This window comes from Oryza brachyantha, chromosome 12, assembly GCF_000231095.2.
Source record: "Oryza brachyantha chromosome 12, ObraRS2, whole genome shotgun sequence".
NCBI lineage: Eukaryota > Viridiplantae > Streptophyta > Magnoliopsida > Poales > Poaceae > Oryza > Oryza brachyantha.
In genome coordinates this window covers 15,188,927-15,208,441 of record NC_023174.2, presented here as the reverse complement: position 1 = coordinate 15,208,441, position 19,515 = coordinate 15,188,927, and the positions used below count along the sequence as shown (strand labels likewise).

Sequence of the window (19,515 nt, the reverse complement as noted above, 5' to 3'; positions counted from 1 at the left end):
TCAACTTCGCTCCAAAAAATTAGAATCTATACCGTTTGACACAACTCCGGCTCCAGTTAAATTGGAGTTGGGAGCTGGAGCTGTACCAAACGGGCCCAATATATCCAGCCCGACTATGTAATGTAACGAAATCTCGTTTAAACGGGATAAATTATGATCTAGATGAATGATGATACCAACTAGTTATAATTGGTATTATCTGGTATCATCGGTGCCACACGACGAGACAACATGGAGGCACAACGAAGTACGACGAAGGAGCGCATCGATGGAGATCGACGACAGTGAATGAAGCCTCTTCCAACACGAGTGGAGAGAGCGGCGCTAGCGGCGAAGTCTGTGGAGAGGGAAACAACAACGTAGAGGAGAGTAGCACGGGCGCGGGGAAGTCATCGTCAGCGGCACGAATAGGGATGAAAACAGATCGAATACGGTCGGAAACCAGCTCTATCATATTCGTCTTCATATTTTTTTCGGAATGGAAATCGGAATCGGAAACTCGGATATGAAAACGGAATCGAATATTATCGAATACAAATACGGAGTGAATACGGATCGAAACGAATACGACGACGAATATTAATCGGAACATAAAAACCTCTTAAACTAAGCTTCATGTATCATTGAAGAAATATAACTTGTTATTTTTTAATATAAGTATATAACTTATCAATATTTTTAAATATAAGTAATTACTAATACCATAAAAAGAAATATCCGTTGCGGTTGTATGGTCGTGGATGCCTAGACTATTTGAAGCCAGTTAATCAGAACCAGCTAAGGTTATCACTAGTTTGGCCGTTGGGATGGACTTCTTTAAGTCGAGCTGATTTGATTGAATGGTTAATACATAGGTCCGGATATCCGGAAAAATCCGGATACTATCCGACGGATATCCGAATCCGACGGATATCACTCGTACCGTATTCGTTTCCATATCCTAAAAAAAATATCCGAATCCGATTCCGATTCCGAATCTGAAAATTTCCGGAACTATCCAACCGAAGCTATGCAAATCCGAAAAACGATCCGATCGGGCGGAAATCATCCGAATCACTTTCAACTCTAGGCACGAAGACGTGGGGGGAGGCCAGCAGGTGGTGAAGGAGCATGTGCCACCAGTGCAGGGAAGGAAGCCCAGTGAAAGACGACTGGCTCTTTAATCTATTGCATAGAGTTTCTGTAATATATTTCGTAAAAGGCATTTTTTTGAACTAGTAATAGCATTTATTGGAACTAGTAACAATATATAATTGATGATGGAATGAACGGGTCAATATGGAAGCACGACAAAGTACGACGAAAGAGAGTATCGACGGAGATCGAACAGTGATGAAGCCTTTTCCAACACAAGTGGAGAGAGCGGCACTGGCGACGAAGTCCACGTAGAGGGAAACAATAGTGCAGAGGGGAGTAGCATGGGCGCGTGAGGAAGTCATCGTCAGCGGCACAGAGACGTGGGGGAGGCTAGCAGGTGGCGAAGGAGCATGTGGCGCCAACGCGGGGAAGCCCCAATGAAAGACGACTGGATCGTTAATCTATCGCATAGAGTTTCTGTAGTATATTTCGTAAAAGATAGGTTTTTTTGGAACTAGTAATATCATTTATTGGAACTAGTAACAATATATAAGTGATGATGGAATGCACGGGTCAATAAAAGAAAAGAAACAGTCTAATGATATAGTGCTGATTCTGGTTATTTTAAAGCAATGGTTTTTGCGTGAGGTCAGGCTAGAGAAATAGTTGGAAAATATTTTTTCATACAAGGGCCTCCATGTAAAAAAGCACGACTCCTTCCGTTTCGCATTAACTGACATTATACAAACATATTTATTGCACGGATTAGAACTAATTACCCAGGTGAGAGCGCGATTAATTAACTAATTACATGCGATTAAGATAAGCTAGGGCCCAAGCATGGAGGCCACGACGGCGTGCGCCACGATGGCCATCACGCTGAACCGCTCGTTCTCCCGTGGAAGCGGCGCCGCCGCAGCCGCCTCGCCGCCGCCGGCCATCCCCTCGCACCCCAGCGACACGTACTGCGCCGCCTGCAGCACCTCCCGCGCGCCGCGGTACCGGCCCGCGGCAACCGACCGCGCCGCCCACTCCAGCGCCGGCACCGCGCCGGCGTACAGCTGCAGGCATGACCGCATCCCCTGCCTCCTCGCCTCCGCCGCCGCCGCCTCCGTGCCGTTGCTGCTGCTCGGCGTCTGCTCCAGCGCCCGCGCGGCGGACTCGACGCTGGCCCTCGTCGCCGTCGCGTTCGCGGCCGCCAGCCTCGCCGCCAGCGCCGCCACCTCCCCCGCGCCGCGGGCCGCCCGGCATGGGGACGACGGGTTCCCCCCGCCGCCGCCGCCGCAGAGCGCCGACTTGCAGAGCTCCGGCGTGACGTAGTATCCCCCCAGGTCGCCGCACACGCCGTCCAGCGCCGTCGTCCACGCCCGTCCCCCTCCACCGGCGTCGACGACGACGGCGGCCAAGAGCACGACGCCGACGCCGAGCACAACAGCGGCCCGCGCCGGAGACGACGCGAGCGCGCTACCCACCGCGGCGGCCATGGCGGCGAGCTCGCTCCAGCCTCCCTCTGCCGCCCTGCTGCCTCTCTCACCTTCCTCCGTTTTCTCGCCAAAGCTCGCACCTTTTATGAGCGAGACGTGAGAACGCAACGCACTTACCATGGCTGGCGAGCTCACGGTCTCTCGCTATATTTCTTTCTAGCTCAGCTACCTCGCTCGCTGCACTCTGTCAATGGCAGATTAACCACTGTGTCTTCTTCAATGCCACACACCTAAGCAATCAATGGCGCAGGGTGGTTTTGACAGTATTGAGCCAGAAGGAGTACTACACCATGAATGCATCCATGGTTGATGGATGGATTCGAGCTTGCCAGCCAGCCAGCCAACCAACCACCTCCACGGCTAAAGTTATTGACAGTTTGAGACCCAATTCAATGCCAATTCAATGCGCACACACACAAAAAAAAATATTACTACTCACAAGCAAGGATCTTCTCACAGCAACTGTTGTGATAGATCTCAATACATAGTTTTATGACATAGTTATTAAATTAGATAACCGAGCCAGATAAGTTTTATAGGGATGAAACTTCTCTCTCATCTCATAAAACTTCCTCATTCAATGACCCTGCTAAGTCAATATTTTACTAATATAACACCCTATTTAATGTGGCATGACACCACGTAAAACATGTATTGAGACTAACCTAATCGATAATAATGTCTTCTCAATCTGATGATCCGTAGTGCTACAAGCTATAGCGATCTTTCATGGGACAGTGTCATTGGACATTGGTCAGTGTATAGGGTTGGCAGGTGAGCACCATGTAATGTCTACCTCCAAAGCGGCGAAAGTGAATGCATGTAAAACTGATGACCCCATCATGCATCGCATGCAGCCATTGATTAGCTCACCTAACTCTACCTGCAGAAACAAGGAGAAGAAGATGGAGAAATTAACACGAGTAGAAGACGACATGCAGCAAGAAAGAAGCTTGAGCAGAGCAGGCAGCTTGATTTGAAGCCATCAATGGCGATGGGGTCCTCCTCACTGCGTGCCACCCTACTGCTCGCGCTCCTCGCCGTCGCGTCGGCCGGCGGCGGGAAGGCGGTGGCGGACACGGTGGCCGACTCGTGCAACGCCATCCGCGACTTCGTGGAGGTCGGGTTCTGCGAGGCGGCGCTGCGGTCCAGCCCGGGCGCGGCGGGGGCCGACCGCCACGCCCACCTCCTCATCGCGGCGGACCTGGCCGCGGCGAGGGGGGACTCGGCGCGGGACGCCGTGCAGGCGGCGCTGTCGCGCTCGCCCGGGCGCGGCGGAGGCGGCGGAGACACGGCCGGCGCGAGGGACGGGCTGGAGGCGTGCGGCATCCTGTACGGGTCGTCGGTGCCGGCGGTACGGCTGATGCGCCGGTACGCGGCGTCGCGGGGCTGGGAGGCGGCGCGGTCGCTGCTGTGGCTGTCGGGGCAGGCCGGGATGGGCTGCGCGGCGGCGCTCGACGCGCCGGCGGCCGCCGCGGCGGGGATGGACGGGGCCAACGAGGAGTTCAGCCGGCTCACCACCATGGCCACCGCGCTGCTCAACAGCGTCGCCTGACGTGGCATGCCATCCTCCAACGATGCATGACGTGGCACTGTTTTTTAGTTTTCCTTTTTCTTTTGTCTGCTAGAGATCTTTCTGACCTGTTTCCCTGCTTTGATGTAATCAATCATGTAATGCAAGAATATTTTGTTTTCACTAATATTGTGCGTTCTTTGCTTTGGATTTTTCTCGGTGTTTATGTGCACGTTTTTCGAACTAATTAGATGGTGTATTTTATTTTTTAAAGTTTATCATATTATATTTTAAGTTTTTGGTAGATAATTCTATCGTTTATATTATTTGAAAGATACCACGAAAGTCAGATAATCGTTTATCTAAAAGATGAAAAAGAAAGCATTCATGTTATGGCATTATTGTCTGCACTTTTTAAGACGTACTCCTATACGTGAGGTTTTTACCTATATGCCATTAAAAAAGATGGTGCCGGCCTCTGTGCCACTAAAAAGTTCGAGCCTCCTTCTATGCCATCGTCGAACTTTATCGCATCCTCCACGCTATTCCGTCCGTTTTACCTCCTAACGGTGGGTAACGGCGCATTAAAATGTCTTAGTTGTCCTTAGGGTTGAGTGATCATTTTAACACGTTGGGTTTCCTTCTGTGCCATTTCAAGGACTGTGATGACGCAGTCGATCTTACAGCGCGCGACGTTGCCGGAGAGGTACACCGTGTAGAGATCACCGTCGTTGTGTCTTTTCATGTCGACGATTGTGTCGAGGTGGCTTTGGACGAGCTATAACCGGCTTGGAATTCGTTCGAAAAAAATTCATTTGGGGTTTTGATTTGTGTTTGACATGTCATGGCACACACGCACCTCTATTGCCAACGAGGTGGTCGAGAAGCTGGCCGTGCTGGGTTCAGCATAAACATGGTCATGTATCTGACGAAGCAACTGCACATGCCGCTCGCCATGGCCTCCACCACTCTCACCAACTTCGGCGGCGTCTCCGCTATGACGCCTCTCATTGGCACCTTCCTCGCCGACGCCCTCGTCGGCCGCTTTTGGACCATCGCCGCCGCCTCCCTCGCGCGTCTACCAACTGGTATGTATCAAGTACCGTGCATCATGTGCGCCACGCGGGGGTCGAGCTGACCGGAGCTAGCTGGCGACATGTTCCTGTTTGGCTGGGCATGCTCCTACTGACGGTGTCGGCGGTGCTGCTGGTGTTTCGTCCGCCGCCATGCAACGACGCCATCAGGGCGAGCGGTGGAGCCGGGGACGGCGCGTGCGAGGAGGCGGCGTCGTGGCAGCTCGTCGTGCTGTACGTGGCGCTGCTGCTTAACGTGCTCGCCGCCGGCGCCCACCCCTAGCGCCACGCCAACCACCACACCGCTGCCATCCCCGCCGCCGGAGAGAAGAGAGAGGAGAAGGAGAGCGAAAAAAATGGCGGAGGGTCATGAACAGGTAGGAGTGGCCGGCGCGGAGGACGACGGCGGTGAGCTCGTCGTGGCCGAGGTAGGGGAGCAGGCGGGAGAGCTCGACCCTGACCGGCGTTGAGCGGCGCGGCTAGGGCGTCAACCGACGTCAAGTGGGGAATCGAGGGGCCATTCAGGTTCTCGACTGAAAGGGCAAATGGACATTTTTCCTGCCTGGGCCCATGCGTCAGAGCTGTTAAATGGTTAAATTCCAACAGAATAGCGACGAAATGGTGTGGAGGGCACGATAAAGTTCGACGATGGTATGGAGAAAGCCTCAAACTTTTTAGTGGTACAGAGACCGAGACTATCTTTTTTAATGGCATAAAGGTAAAAACCTCCCTATTCGTAGCTCTCACTTTGTTAAAAAATTGTGACACATATGACTAAGATTTTTCCCTCTAAATCCTTTGACGTTATTCTTCAACCATCAAATAAATTTGACTGGATGTATTATAAAAAACACAAATGATATCTACCACTTCCCACTAAGGGCATGTTTGAATTCCAGTTTTAAATTGATGTACACACTGGGCAAATTCAGGTGCAAATATACATAGTACGACTATTCATGTGTGGGTCAATATTTGATTTAAAATTCTAGAAGAAGGTCTAAACTTTTCCATATCCACTTAGATTTACATAATATTGAAGAAATGGGGCATGATCGCTGCATCATATTTCGGCCGCACATTTCGATAGCTTATTTTGGGCCCAATACGCACTTCATTATGACTGTATTTGTTTGCATTACACAATAGTATGCATATATACTCCATACATATTTATGCATTACCATTTTGCTATAGGAGCGTATTTATTTCCAAGCTAGTTCCACGGCTTCCTGAACGTACGTACGTATAAACAAATCTGACAAGCCTGAAATAAAACCCAAAAAATAATTCACAGACAAGTATATATATAGCTGATCGTATATGTCGTAATTTCTTGATTAGATCTTTGCGTAACGGGATCCTCTGCAGTGCTGCTTCAGCGGGGCGACTCACATGTTATATTATGCCCTGTTTAGTTCTAAAAAAATTTCCCCTAAAAATATCACATCGAATCTTCGGATATTAAATATAGATAAAATGCATGAAAAACTAATTGTATAGTTATGTGAGAAATCGTGAGATAAATCTTTTGAGCCTAATTAATTTATAATTAGCCATAAGTGCTACAGTAATCTACATGCAGTAATGACAGATTAATTAGGCTCAAAAGATTCGTCTCGTGGTTTCTAAACGAGCCGTGAAATTTGTTTTTTCATTCATGTCCGAAAACCGCTTCGAACGTCCGGAAAATTTTTATTTATCCAACTAAACCCCACCTTAGTGACTGTAGTATTACATGGGGTTGAACTCGATCTTAGCATAAGCATAAAGTTTGAGCTGCCGGAACCATAGCGACGATATGAAACAACGGCGGCGGCTGGGGCGTTAGTCGCCGTGGTGAGGAGGCCGGCAAGCCGGCGGCGGGACGACGAACTGGCGTTGCTGGCGAAGTAGCATTGTGGTCGGTGGCGGCGGCCACCCGCGGCCGGCGACAACTGATCCGCCGCCGCCTGCCGGTTGCAGGTACGGTTGCACCGCCGTCGAGTAACTGCAATTGGACATCATCTGCGTAGAGAAAAAAAATCAAACAATATATTTATAAATAAAATTTCTAGATCAAGACCGAAAAATAAATACTATGAAAAAACTCAAAATATATATGTAAGGTTAAAAATTTAAATTTTAAGTTATAAGTATAAACATAAATAAAAAGATACGAACGTGCGTATGTATAATAATTAATTACGTATGTATACCTGCAGTTGGTGTTGGAGATACTTGATGTGCTGGATGACCCCGTCGAGCGTGGAGGCCTGGTCACTCTGTTAATTAAACCACGTGTGTATTTATATGCGTTCCATTGCATTAAACCTATATATCCAAGTACGGCGCCACGTAAGCACGTTGACACGCGGGCACCGAGCATGCATGCCAGCGTCAGCATTATTCAACATAACACAATGTAGTCTATACATTTGCTGTAATACTCCACTATTACTAACTAATAAATTAACTGACAGAATTAATTTTACCTTGTTGGAGAAGGGCACCAGTCGCTGTAGCGCCCTCAGCTTCTCATTGATCTTGTCGCGCCGTCTCTGTTTATGCATACATACATAATTAATAAATACGTTGAAACCAATAGAAAATGCTCGAATTTTTTATTTTTTAAACCTTTTTAATAAATAATTTTATTACTAAACCGCGGATAAAAATATTCCACCGTATGAACATTTTCCTCACGTCAATATTGATGACATGACAATACAATACAATGCTTGGCGTGACAGTCCATGCAGTGCCAAGACAATGCTATAACAGTGGCGTAAAAATTCTGTCACGCCAAAAGCTCTACGTGACGGCGTTCTTTTGCCACGCCATGATGTGGTCAAAAGGTTCATATGGTGAAACTATTTTCCCCCAAGATTTAATAATAAAATTATTTATTAAAAATGTTTAAAAAATAAAAAAAATCAAAATGCTCAATCAATTGGTTTAATTAATTAACGACGTATACCATACGCATACATGCAGATGTACGTACAAATAATTGTACATACCTGTTCTGCGGCTCTACCGGAGCCGGACCTTTTGCCGGCGCCGCCGCTCCTCGGCTGCCGGCAGCATCCCGGGCAATGGTACTGCTGCTTCTCCTTCACCGGCATCTTCCCAGCTGCCGCCACCGCTCCACGGACGTCGTCGCTGCTGCTGATGGTCCTGATTCCGCCGGCGGCCGGCTGGTCGGCCGGACGATCAGGTGCGGAGCCCTCTTCGAGGACCTGGCGGAGCCAGGCCGCCATCTCGGCCTCGCCGGCGCCGACGACGACCGCGCTCGCTTCAGGCAATTCCGTCAGCTGGGGGGTGTCGCCGCCGCTGGATGCTGTAGCGGCAGCAGTACTAGTCGTCGTCATCGTCGTCCATGTGGACTGTACTGCGTGCGGCGGCGATAGCATGGTGATCTCTCCTCCGTCGACGACGACCCCGGAACTGCCGGCGCCGTCCTCCTCCTCCTCCCCGCCCCCGCCCCCGCCGCCGTGCCCCAGCAGCCCGATCACCTCGCTGATCACGCGCACGCATGGATCAGCGATGGACTGAACAGCACATGAAACCCGTAAAAGCTAGCAGCATCCGTTGCCTCGATCACTTACGTCAAGTAGCGGTCATAGGGCGCCGTCCGCAGGACACCGTCGTCGTCGTCGCGGCCGGCGATCTCCGGCACCTCAAGGTCCATTTTACTCGGGCAGTAGCTAACTAGCTCGATCGACCGATCTCTTGAAACGTGACGGCACGGCCGCCGGAGTTAGCTAGCTCGATCGACCGATCTCTTGAAAAGCTTGTTGCTGCACGTGCCGCCGTCGCGTTGGCCGGCCCGCCGGCCAGGCCCAGCCGCGATATTTAAGGGCCTGGCCTGGCCGCCGGCCGGTCGGACTACGTGCATGACGCGCCGGGATGCCGTACAGATTACGTACGTGCCGCTCGATCTGTGGCATATGCATCCAGTGACCGGCCGGAAGAACGAAAAAGGCAGCGGCGGCGGCGGGGATACGATCGAATCGGTGGTCTGAGGTCGGCATGCAGGTTCGTCGCCGCGCGAGCGTGCGGAGAGGGGAGGGGACACGTGGCGAGGAGGCCAGGCCTACCTAGATTCGTTCCACTGCCGACGTGGATGACGACTGCCACGTTGGCACGCACATGCATGGCGCGTCTACGCGGGCCGTTCTCACTCTAATTTGCTACGGAGTCCTCCGTCCATTTATTTTTGAGCCTTTAATACAGCATTTTGACGTTTTGTTTTATTTGAAATTTTTTTATTAATATTTTTGTTGTTACTAGATGATAAAACATGAAAATTATTTTATGCGTGACTAATTTTTTAAAGTTTTTTTTAAAATTTTCAAATAAGACGAATGTTCAAACTTTGGACACAGAAATTGAAAAATAAAGTTATTATGGGAAGGAGGTAGTAAATATGTAGCTCAAACCGACGTGCCGGTTCTAGTTTTTCTGTTTGATACAGTTGATTTTATTTATATCTGACTATTTGTTTTATTTGATCTCCAAATAAATTTTCCGTCAAACTTGCTAACCCAAATCGCTGGCCAAATTTCCCACCTTTATAACTAACTCTAGCAAGATGAAATCACTTGCTAAATGGTGGGTCTCACCATCCCACCTTCTCTCTACCATTTCCATCCCTTTCTCAAGCAACACCGCTCATGTAACACCTGTAATTTTGTTAAATTTTTATTTTCAAACTTTTCGTTTTCATGTAGTGTTAATCTGCAAAACAGTCCGGACTCGAAACCATGACTCCCCCAAAATCCCCTCTTCTATCCTTTTCAATTGTCAACCTACAAATGAGATAACGAACGGAATGCGTGGTTGTGAACGGGTAGAACACCGTGTCCCACAAACACCACCATGCTTGCACACACAGTTTAATCTTTTTCCTCACTCCAGCTTCAAAGTCTACTCATGGCTCTTCTTATCCCCCAAACACTCTTATCTCCTGCTCCACGTTTGAGACAACAATAAAGTAGAGTACTGTAGAGACGAGCTCATAGGAATGGACATGGCAGCACCAACCAGTAGAAGATCGGATTTAACCGAGACAATCCTATTCTAGCCGACCGACGGGTTTTGACGAACTTGAACTTACAATGCGAAGCTGATAAACTCTGCGCCGAAAGCCCAAGCAAGTCGAAGAAGCATGTGATGCGCCGAAGTTTGATTGATCTGATTAATAATTTACAATGACCCCGGGCACACATATTTATATCCTCGGATCTAACTAACCTAGCCGGATAAGGATCCGTATTAGTAACTAACTTACTACATCCGGACTTTAATTAACTCTAAAATCCTAAACAATCTCTAAGATAAAAGCTAACTAATTTACACGGACTCACAACTAATACCGAATCTATCTCTAAGTTTCGGGCCCAATCGGACTCCAACTCATATCCGACTCAGACTCTATCGGTTGCATCCGTGTCGTTTTTAACCTCCTGTCTCCAGCTGATCCGTCCTTTCTTGTTCGATTTGGTCTTTAATTACGTTTCAATCCATAATAATGATTTTACCAAACCCGGCGTTAGCAGGTTACCGGGGACCTGCTAAATCAGCTCTTCCAATAACCCTAATACTTGTATTAGGAGAGCCCCGATACCTAAGTTTATAAGTGCATTATTGAGGAACTGCTAGAGATGCTTTTAGTTGCCATAAATATCCAAAAAGACTCAATCTACCTTGCTTCAATATTTGTGCTATTGTTCTCCTCGGCACCATAGTCTTATTGAACAATAGGTTAGTGGAAAGGTGGCCAGGGTTTGGGAGGGGGAGCTGGAGCTGTGAGGATATAGAGTCTACCCATGAACAGGGTGGGGTCAATGGTAGAGACGAGGGAGTCCATCGGGATCAGGATGTGGGAATGATGGTGGTCACTCAGGGGCTGGTTAGTTTCAAAAATTTTCACCTCAAAACATCACATCAAAACTTTAAATACCTAAATAGAGTATTAAATATAGATAAAATAAAAAACTAATTACACAGTTTCGTGAGAAATCGTGAGACAAATCTTTTAAGCCTAATTAGTACGTGATTAGCCATAAGTGCTACAGTAACCACCGACATTCGCTAAAAATGGACTAATTAGTTTTGGCTAATCATGGTTAGGGACACACCGTGGCAAGAGAGACACTGGTGACACGGAAGTAGGTGGGTTAGGGGCATGCCGCCGCCTAGATTGGGATGGAGGCCGGTTGAAATCTGTCTCGTCAATAGTCTATCTGCCTTATCGATTAATGTTAGTAATACTTTTTTTATCTCTATTTGTCTTTGTTGCCTAGCATCTCATTTGGAAAGTTATTTCGTCCATTCCTGACAAGTTTTTTTTAAAAAAATCAAACGACATATTTACAAATGAAAAATAATTTATAAGTAAAAAGAAACATATATTAAAAAAAACTCTAAAATCAGCTTCAAGTTTAAATTTTGCTGGTAAGCATAAGCAAATGAGAAAAAATTGAAGTAGCTAGTAGCAAGCTAATTGTTCTTCCTCTCTCTCTCGCAAAATAAGAAGAAAGCAGGTCTTTGCAACAAACATCAATATAGATAGGGATAACCAGTGCTAGATTTATTTCATCACCTCAAGTTTGAGGTGTGAGGACTGATATTTGATGATAAGTTTTATCTTTGGCAGATCAGTTTCTAATTAAGACTAATTAATTTGTATCCTTGTAATAACTAAATTCTGATGAAGCACAGCCGCATTTTCGAATTGCATGGCATATGGAACAATGCCGTCCTAGACTCTATATATGACACTGGGAAAGTGACAAATTTTTGGGAAATTTCATCACTGCCTTACTCGTGTATACATACACCCAAAAGAGCAGTCCAACGCATCTCATGTGAACTTCACATGAAGGGCATGGGATGCTGGGAACTTGGAATCTCTGATACATATATAGTGCTTCCAATTGCAGCAACACACTCTCTTGTCGTCATCTCTTGCTATCCATCCAAAATATAATAATCTCACCCTCCAACCTAAATACTAACGAAATCATCCTTTCGTTTCTGCTTATGCTTATTAAATTATAGTTGATTTTAAATTTTCTCACCGACGTTTATTTTTTTTCATTAACTTTTAGATGACTAAAATACATATATAAAAATTTTATTCACAGATTATTTTTTATTTATAAATATGTCGTTTTGCTTTTTAATGAAAAAGCCAACCGATCACACCCCCTAATTAGCTTTCTACGTATATAGCCTCTAACATTAAACCGTAATTAACCATCAATCTCTTGATATTATTCTTTAGGCAAAATTTGCTACAGGGCATCGAAAAAACATGTAATTAGCCGATGGACATTGTAATATTACGAATTTACTACAGGACACCACAAAAATGTGGTAATTAGCTAATAGACACTCCGAACATTATTTTATTAATTTCAGAACCAAAAATTTTAAAAATGACGAGATTGCCCTAGGTGGCCAACCTGTTATGCCGACTCTGTCCGGCCGAACCAGACCCAGTAGGTCTTGGCGCCGTACTACACCTGAGCCCTAGCCTTCATGGCGACTGAGCAGGCAGTGACGGCGGCGGCGATCTGGCCACCGAGGGCAAGCTCGCCATTTTTAAAATTTTTTACTCCGAAATTAATAAAATAATGACAGGAATGTCTACCAGCTAATTACCATATTTTTATGGTGTTTTGCAGCAAATTCGTGATCTTACGGTATCCACCGGCTAATTACACGTTTTTTGATGTCAATTCTTTATATATCAACAACGTACTACAAATTAAAGTAACGTCATAAAAATATCTCTAAATGTGAATCTAACTACTTGACATGCGTGATCTTCTGGATTCTGAGCGGCGCTGGTCCAGTGAATTCCGCGACTGGAGGATGTGTGCTCCACGGGCCAAACCAACTGCGTGTGAAGGGTGACAATTAATAGACCTTAAGGCTAATGTTTAATTTGAAACATTAGGAATTAAAGGATTAAATTGACCACATAGAAAAGCTTCAGTGATCGGATTGGCTATCCACCCTAATTTAAATTAGTTCCAGTAAGACATGCAAATATATTTTAAATTTTGATGCATTTTTTAAGTTGCTTCCCACATGGAACAACCTAGGTTGTTCATCTTCATCATGCCTTCTAGGAGTCTATTCCTATAATCTGTATTGTATAAATTTAAAATTTCAGGAATTATTTAAAGTTATTACTAATTGCAATTTTTTTCTCACGAAATTGTTAAATGTCCGCCGCACAATGACAGTGACATGGAAAAAAATTAGAATAATAATGGAAGTATTTTTAAATATTCCGTTGCAATACACAGACAATATGCTTGCAAATTGAGGATACGAAAGGGATATGAGAAGCAAAATATATTCATTACATACACATGCCTTCTTTATAAAATAATATCATATCTTTTAAATTGAATTTTACAGTAATGAACCATCAGTGCTGCATGAAAGTGCAAGCTAGCTAGGGATATGTAAGATTTTCAGGATTGACTATATTAGGCTTGCTGCACGTTCACTGTTCGTTTGCCTCATCTCCTTTTTCTAGGCAAATGGCAGGAGCTCTGCCAATTTATTAAGGCCCTCTTTAGTTTCGAAAAATTTTCGCGTTCACCCGTCGCATTGAATCTTTGGACACATATATAGAACATTAAATATAATTTAAAAATAACTAATTGTATAGTTTAAAATGAATTTATGAGATGAATCTTTTGAGCCTAATCAGTATATAATTAGCCATAACTGCTACAATAACTCACATGTTCAAATGATGGATTAATTAGGCTTAAAAATTTTGTCACGTGATTTTCTAACATCCTATATAATTAGTTTTTTAATTAGTCGCCAAAATAGTCTTTCGACATGCAATCAAACATTCGATATGACATATAGCCCAAAATTTTCGCGAACTAAACACGCTCCTAAGCTGAAAAGGAAGAAAAGTTTGGTACAGAGAGCATAACTAGAAACGCTATCTCAGCGTCGACAGAGAGACGACAAGCACCGATTAGAAACCAAAACATTACACTAGGAGAGCTTCATGTATCTCTCTTTTTGTTGGTAGGATCACCGTTTGAGCAACTTCCCTGGGTGTGTTGTTGTTTCGTTGCAGCATATCAGTAATCTATTCTATGCATGATGATTCTATATATATACATACTCCTAATTAAATAAAACCTATGAACACCTATCGCAGAGAGGTAATTAATTAATTAAACATTATGGTAACCATGAAGAGTACTAGCTAGCTATACATAGGAAGGCTCTAAATGACTAATTCTCCTGAATCCACTTTGACAACGAGTAATATAATCCGGCCCCGCGGTATGTTCGAAGCATTGGTGTGCTTAGTTTCCCCCCAGATTCCTGTAGAAATTAAACCAAGAAGTTTGTGATGAAATCCTTGCAAAAATATGTGTAGTTGCATGGATTCAAATTTAGGTACATATATGATCATATCACTAACTAATTTCTTCTACACACATATACCTGACTGAATTAGTGTTTCTGGCGCAGGCTGCTGCTACTGTTCTTGCTTCTGTAGCCATGTCGACGAGAAGCCGGAGGCACGCCTGGAGCGGCCTCCGCCGGCCGGTACATTGGCGGTGGCGGCGGCAGCAACACCGCCGGGTAGGGGAGCATGCAGGGCACCATCACCGGAGGTGGCGGCGCCCCTGGCCCTGGAGCAGCTGCAAGAACCATCCCTGCCGGCATCGGCACCGTCGTCAACGACGACGTGACCGCCGGCGGCATGAGGTACTGCGGCGGGTACAGTGCTGGCGGCGGCGCGACGACGGACATGATCAGCTTCAGCTGGTGCTGCAGCGACCTCATGTACTGGATTGTCTGCTCCAGCGTCGACGCCTGGTTGCTCTGAAATTAATACATTCACGCATCGATCCGTGATGCATGCATGCCGGCATTAGTTGTCCACATTCATCAATTCAGAGAACGCACGCAGCATGCGACTATTCTTCAGTTAAGTGCCGCTAGCTATTACATGTACTGATATGTCGTTTGTCCACAAGCACGCATGTCCTAGTTAATAAGCGCGCATAAGTGCAGTAATACGATTCTTAAGAGCAAGTCAATAGACTAGCTCGAAATCATGGATAATTAAACGTTTGAAAATTTTAATTCCATCAATCAAATCCTGTCACTAACATTGGATGATAATCTGAATACATACACAAGTCAAAAATCTCATACACGCCCCCTCCCCCCAAGCCCTCCATACATTGCGCACGTGTTTGACAGAAAAACAAAAAATCAAATGTTTGATCAATAACAAAAATGCCAAATCATCTATAGTGAATGTAATAGTTAATTCATACAATAGGTACCTACAAATCATATACTGCAATATTAATATCTAGTCTCACCTGTCATATATGCATTACGTCTTGGAGTCCGTGCTGCAGCTGGCTACAAATCTATAGCTCGCTGCTCTTCTATCTCCTCTCTTATCACCTTAAAATATGTTTATAGTTGGCTTATAACCTGTTATTGTACCTGCTCTAATTATGACTGCTCTAGGTTAATTTACAAGAAGTTTACAGGGACCCCAAAACTCTTTTATTTTGCATGTTTACGCTTCTTAAACTACTAATTAATATTTTTTGTAAATAAATTTTATAAAATATGTCATATGCTAATACTTAACTAACAATACGATAATTCACTGCTCCGGTTTGCGTGCAAGGATTTTTTTCCCAACCCTAAATATGTCTGAACGTATGCATAGCGTATGTCTATGTATATGTCTAAATTCAAATAAAGTTGATTCTTTTGGATGGAGAAGGTAGCTGACTCCTGACTGGTTGATCGATCTGACCTTATCGCATCCCGGGACGAGCCGTTGCAGCGTCTTGAGCTTCTCACTTATCTTGACCCTCCGTCTCTGCACGTTCAAATTTTAGAATTTAATTTTATAGTTCACTTTGAGGTTTTAGTCATTCTTGTCTATTTTATAACATTAATTGACTTTAAACCAATATTAAGAAAGCTTTCATATAAAAAAAATCATCTATAAACTATTCCAGTTGCTTAGTTTATGTTTTCACACGGATACCAGAACAATCACCATTTTAATTATACGCATGCATGCATCTATTTTATCACAATGAATTTGGGTAATGATCGATAGGTAAGAAATTTTACGGTTCTTCGAAAAGTATCCAGAGACATCAAATTTTTATTGCCTGAAGTTTATCACGTTTGTACACTGAAAATACACTTATATATGATAAAAAAAAACCCTGGATAGAAATCACCTTTTCTGAAAGGTTATGAGCTCCTGCAGCGTTACGAGAGGATCTCGCCCTTGCTCCAGCTTTTGCTGACGATGTATGCTTCTTCCTCTCACCGGAGACGTCGCTCGCTGCATCCTGTCAGACACAAAAGATCCTAGGGTCGGTTAATTTGAAACAACATTATTATTTACCGAATTATAAGAACACACTTAATATTTTTAGTGAATAACTTAGTAAATATGGTCTGTGTAATACCGTATTTTGAAATAGAATCGATCTTTGCTGTCTTTTTAAGGACGGTAAAGAAAACTCTTTTTTAGAAACTGTCATTTTTAAGAAGACGTGCAGCTAGCAAATAATTCATGGCAGTAATCTCACGAAGTAGTCTGGCCAAGAATGTATGGAGGGAACAGGGAAAAACTCTTACGAATTTCTTCCGGAAATTAAGAAGAAAAAAAAATCATGTTTTGCCTTTTTTTTCTTGAACAGCTGCTGAGCTGCACAGCACATATGCTGGCTAGTTACACAGCAGGTTTCATTTCATATTCGTATGGAACTACACGTGGCCGGTTAAACCAAAAGTTTAGACGGTGATTGTTTGTTCTTTTCAAGGGAAAAAACCTTGAAAAAAAAAACAAACGATCGACATAGTCCCTCACAACTTCCATAGTTCACTTTTAAACTACCCAACGTTAAACATTTACGCATAAAGAGAATATTTACAAAAATAAAATTTATTAATAAAATTTTATATACATATTCTAGATGATCTGAAAAACATAGACGGAAGAAGAAACCACGTAAAAAAATCTTAAAATTATCTCTAAATTTTAAGGTTAAAAATTTAATTTTTAGCTTATAAACATAAAAAGAAGCGTAAAGATGGGAGGGTTAAACTAATTGATGTTTTAGTTTATAAGCATAAAAATATATATGCTTGTTTCAGTTTCTTATTTTTATTACTCCACATTAAACTAGATGCTTTACTCCCTCTTGCCTAAACTAGTTAGGCCGCGTTCGCGTAAGGAAGAACGATGGTCAGTTATCTGGTGTGGAAAATATAATAATATATTACTATATAATTAATTAATTATTAATTATTAAAAAACTATAAAATAGATCAATATGATTTTTAAGTAATTTTTTATAGAAAATTTTCGTAAAAAATACACCGTTTAGTAGTTTAAGAAACGTACACGTGAAAAACGAGAGAATCTGGGTTATAAAAAGGAGGACAGCCGAACATGTTTAGTAGTATACCTTTACAATTTACATTACATTGCAATAAGCTCGTACAGTAAGAGATGAGCTCGTATAATAAGAGATGCGCTGGGAGTGTGGATCAAGCATAAAGTAATATTGGATCCAACCAATCTTTTCATTAAATCAATTAAGTGCATGGTTTTCTGATTTTCTCTAGAAAGGTGGAAAAATCTGATGTCGGGAGGAGAGAGGAGGATGAATCCACTTAAAAATAATCTGCATCTATCGGATATATAATTACTATTCATATTAATTATTACTATGAAAGTATGTTGTATACTAAACAAATATGATCTTATAACTTTTCAATATATGATAACGTAAAAAATCACTCCACTCAACGGTAACAAGTATTACCTTCATTTCAAGAACATGCATATGCATATCGACGTGTCTAAATTAACGACGAAATTAATGAAATTACGTTCTTAATAAATTAATTAATTAGCTTGCATTTATATACATCTACGCACCTTGGTTGTCGTCCCCGGCCTGCCCTCCATCTCCGGCAGAGCTCCTCGCCGGCCACCGCCGTCAGTCGCCGCCAGCTGGCCGGCGGCCTCGCCGCCGCAGACGATCGGGTACAGCCACGCCGCCATCTCTTCCTCTGAAGGTGCAGCAGGGTGATCGCAAGGTGGCTGCTCCGGCAGTAGCATCCCTGGCTCTGCCGGCACAATTTCCGGCGGCGCGGCCGGCTCCGGCGACGACGCCGCCGCCGGCTGCTCGAAGCTGGTCCCTCCTCCTCCTCCTCCTCCTCCTTGGTGCCCCATAAACTCGAACAGATCGACGTCTTGGCTGTATGTATAAACAACATACATACATATGCATCCATGAAATTATTCGTACGTAGTAGTCATAGCATGCATGCATGCGCCTCCACATGCAACACATATATGGATCTCATATATATATATATATATATATATATGCAGATATATGTAGACGTAAAGTTATAGGGTCGAGTATATAGGATGTATCAATTTGAGATGTTTATGTAGCTATATATTAAGTATATATATCTGCTGATAATCTGTGTATCTATATAGTATATATGGACTGTAGCTGCATAAGCTGTATGCTTTTGACACAGGCACAGACGTACGTACGTGAAGTATTCGAAGTCATGTAGCATGCCGGAGAAGTCGCTCTCAGCGGCGGCGATCTCGCCGTCGTCGGTGACGACGACGAACCCTGCAGGATCTTGCCGGTTCATGAATAATATATATTCCAGTGTGTGGCAGCTATAGCTTTAATATTTGCTGGATCTCTTAGCTTGTAGTAACTGCTAACTTAACAGCAATGACACTATCTGCATGCCTCTGTAGCTTTAGCTCTCTCTCTCTATACATATATATATACTGCGAAACCCCTGCAGGGTTAGATTTTTTGTTTTATTTTATTTTGGAAACGACTTGAGGGGCTATGAATTAGCTGATCATGAATCCCATTTTGATGCAGTGCATATTAGGATTGGCCTTATCAGGGGCTACCTGACACTACTGCTGTTTAGAGACAGAGATAGATAGTGAGTGAGTGAGTGAGAGAGAGGCAGCTAGCTGCGTTGAAATGTCGCCGGTGTGGAAGACGACGATCGGGAGAGCTAGCTCCCATACGCATGCCATGCGCTATTCACCTGATTGTTTGCAACCCAAAGCAGCTGGCTTCGATCTAGCTCTACGTACGTCCCATCTTTTCGCTTTGTTTATACCTACAAGCTAAGATTTGAATTAACCTTAAATTTAGAGTTAAATTTAGGGGTTTCCACCGTAGATTTGAATTAGATAGTTCGAGAGGGAGAGATAGAGATGAGGTCAATGAGATATTTGAGCATGTAATGACACACATATGTAGCTAGCAGG

The 19,515-nt window shown here is 44.1% G+C and overlaps 1 protein-coding gene and 1 pseudogene across 1 annotated transcript; one reads left to right on the top strand and one right to left on the bottom strand.

Moving 5' to 3' along the window:
• Positions 1–1,642: 1,642 nt before the first annotated feature.
• On the bottom strand, positions 1,643–2,887 carry LOC121056010. The gene has a single exon (XM_040529646.1). It carries the CDS (start codon positions 2,679–2,681, stop codon positions 1,905–1,907), a length of 777 nt encoding a protein of 258 aa, XP_040385580.1. The 5' UTR covers positions 2,682–2,887; the 3' UTR covers positions 1,643–1,904.
• A 462-nt stretch (positions 2,888–3,349) lies between these two features.
• On the top strand, positions 3,350–4,280 carry LOC121056040 (annotated as a pseudogene).
• The last annotated feature ends 15,235 nt before the right edge of the window (positions 4,281–19,515 follow it).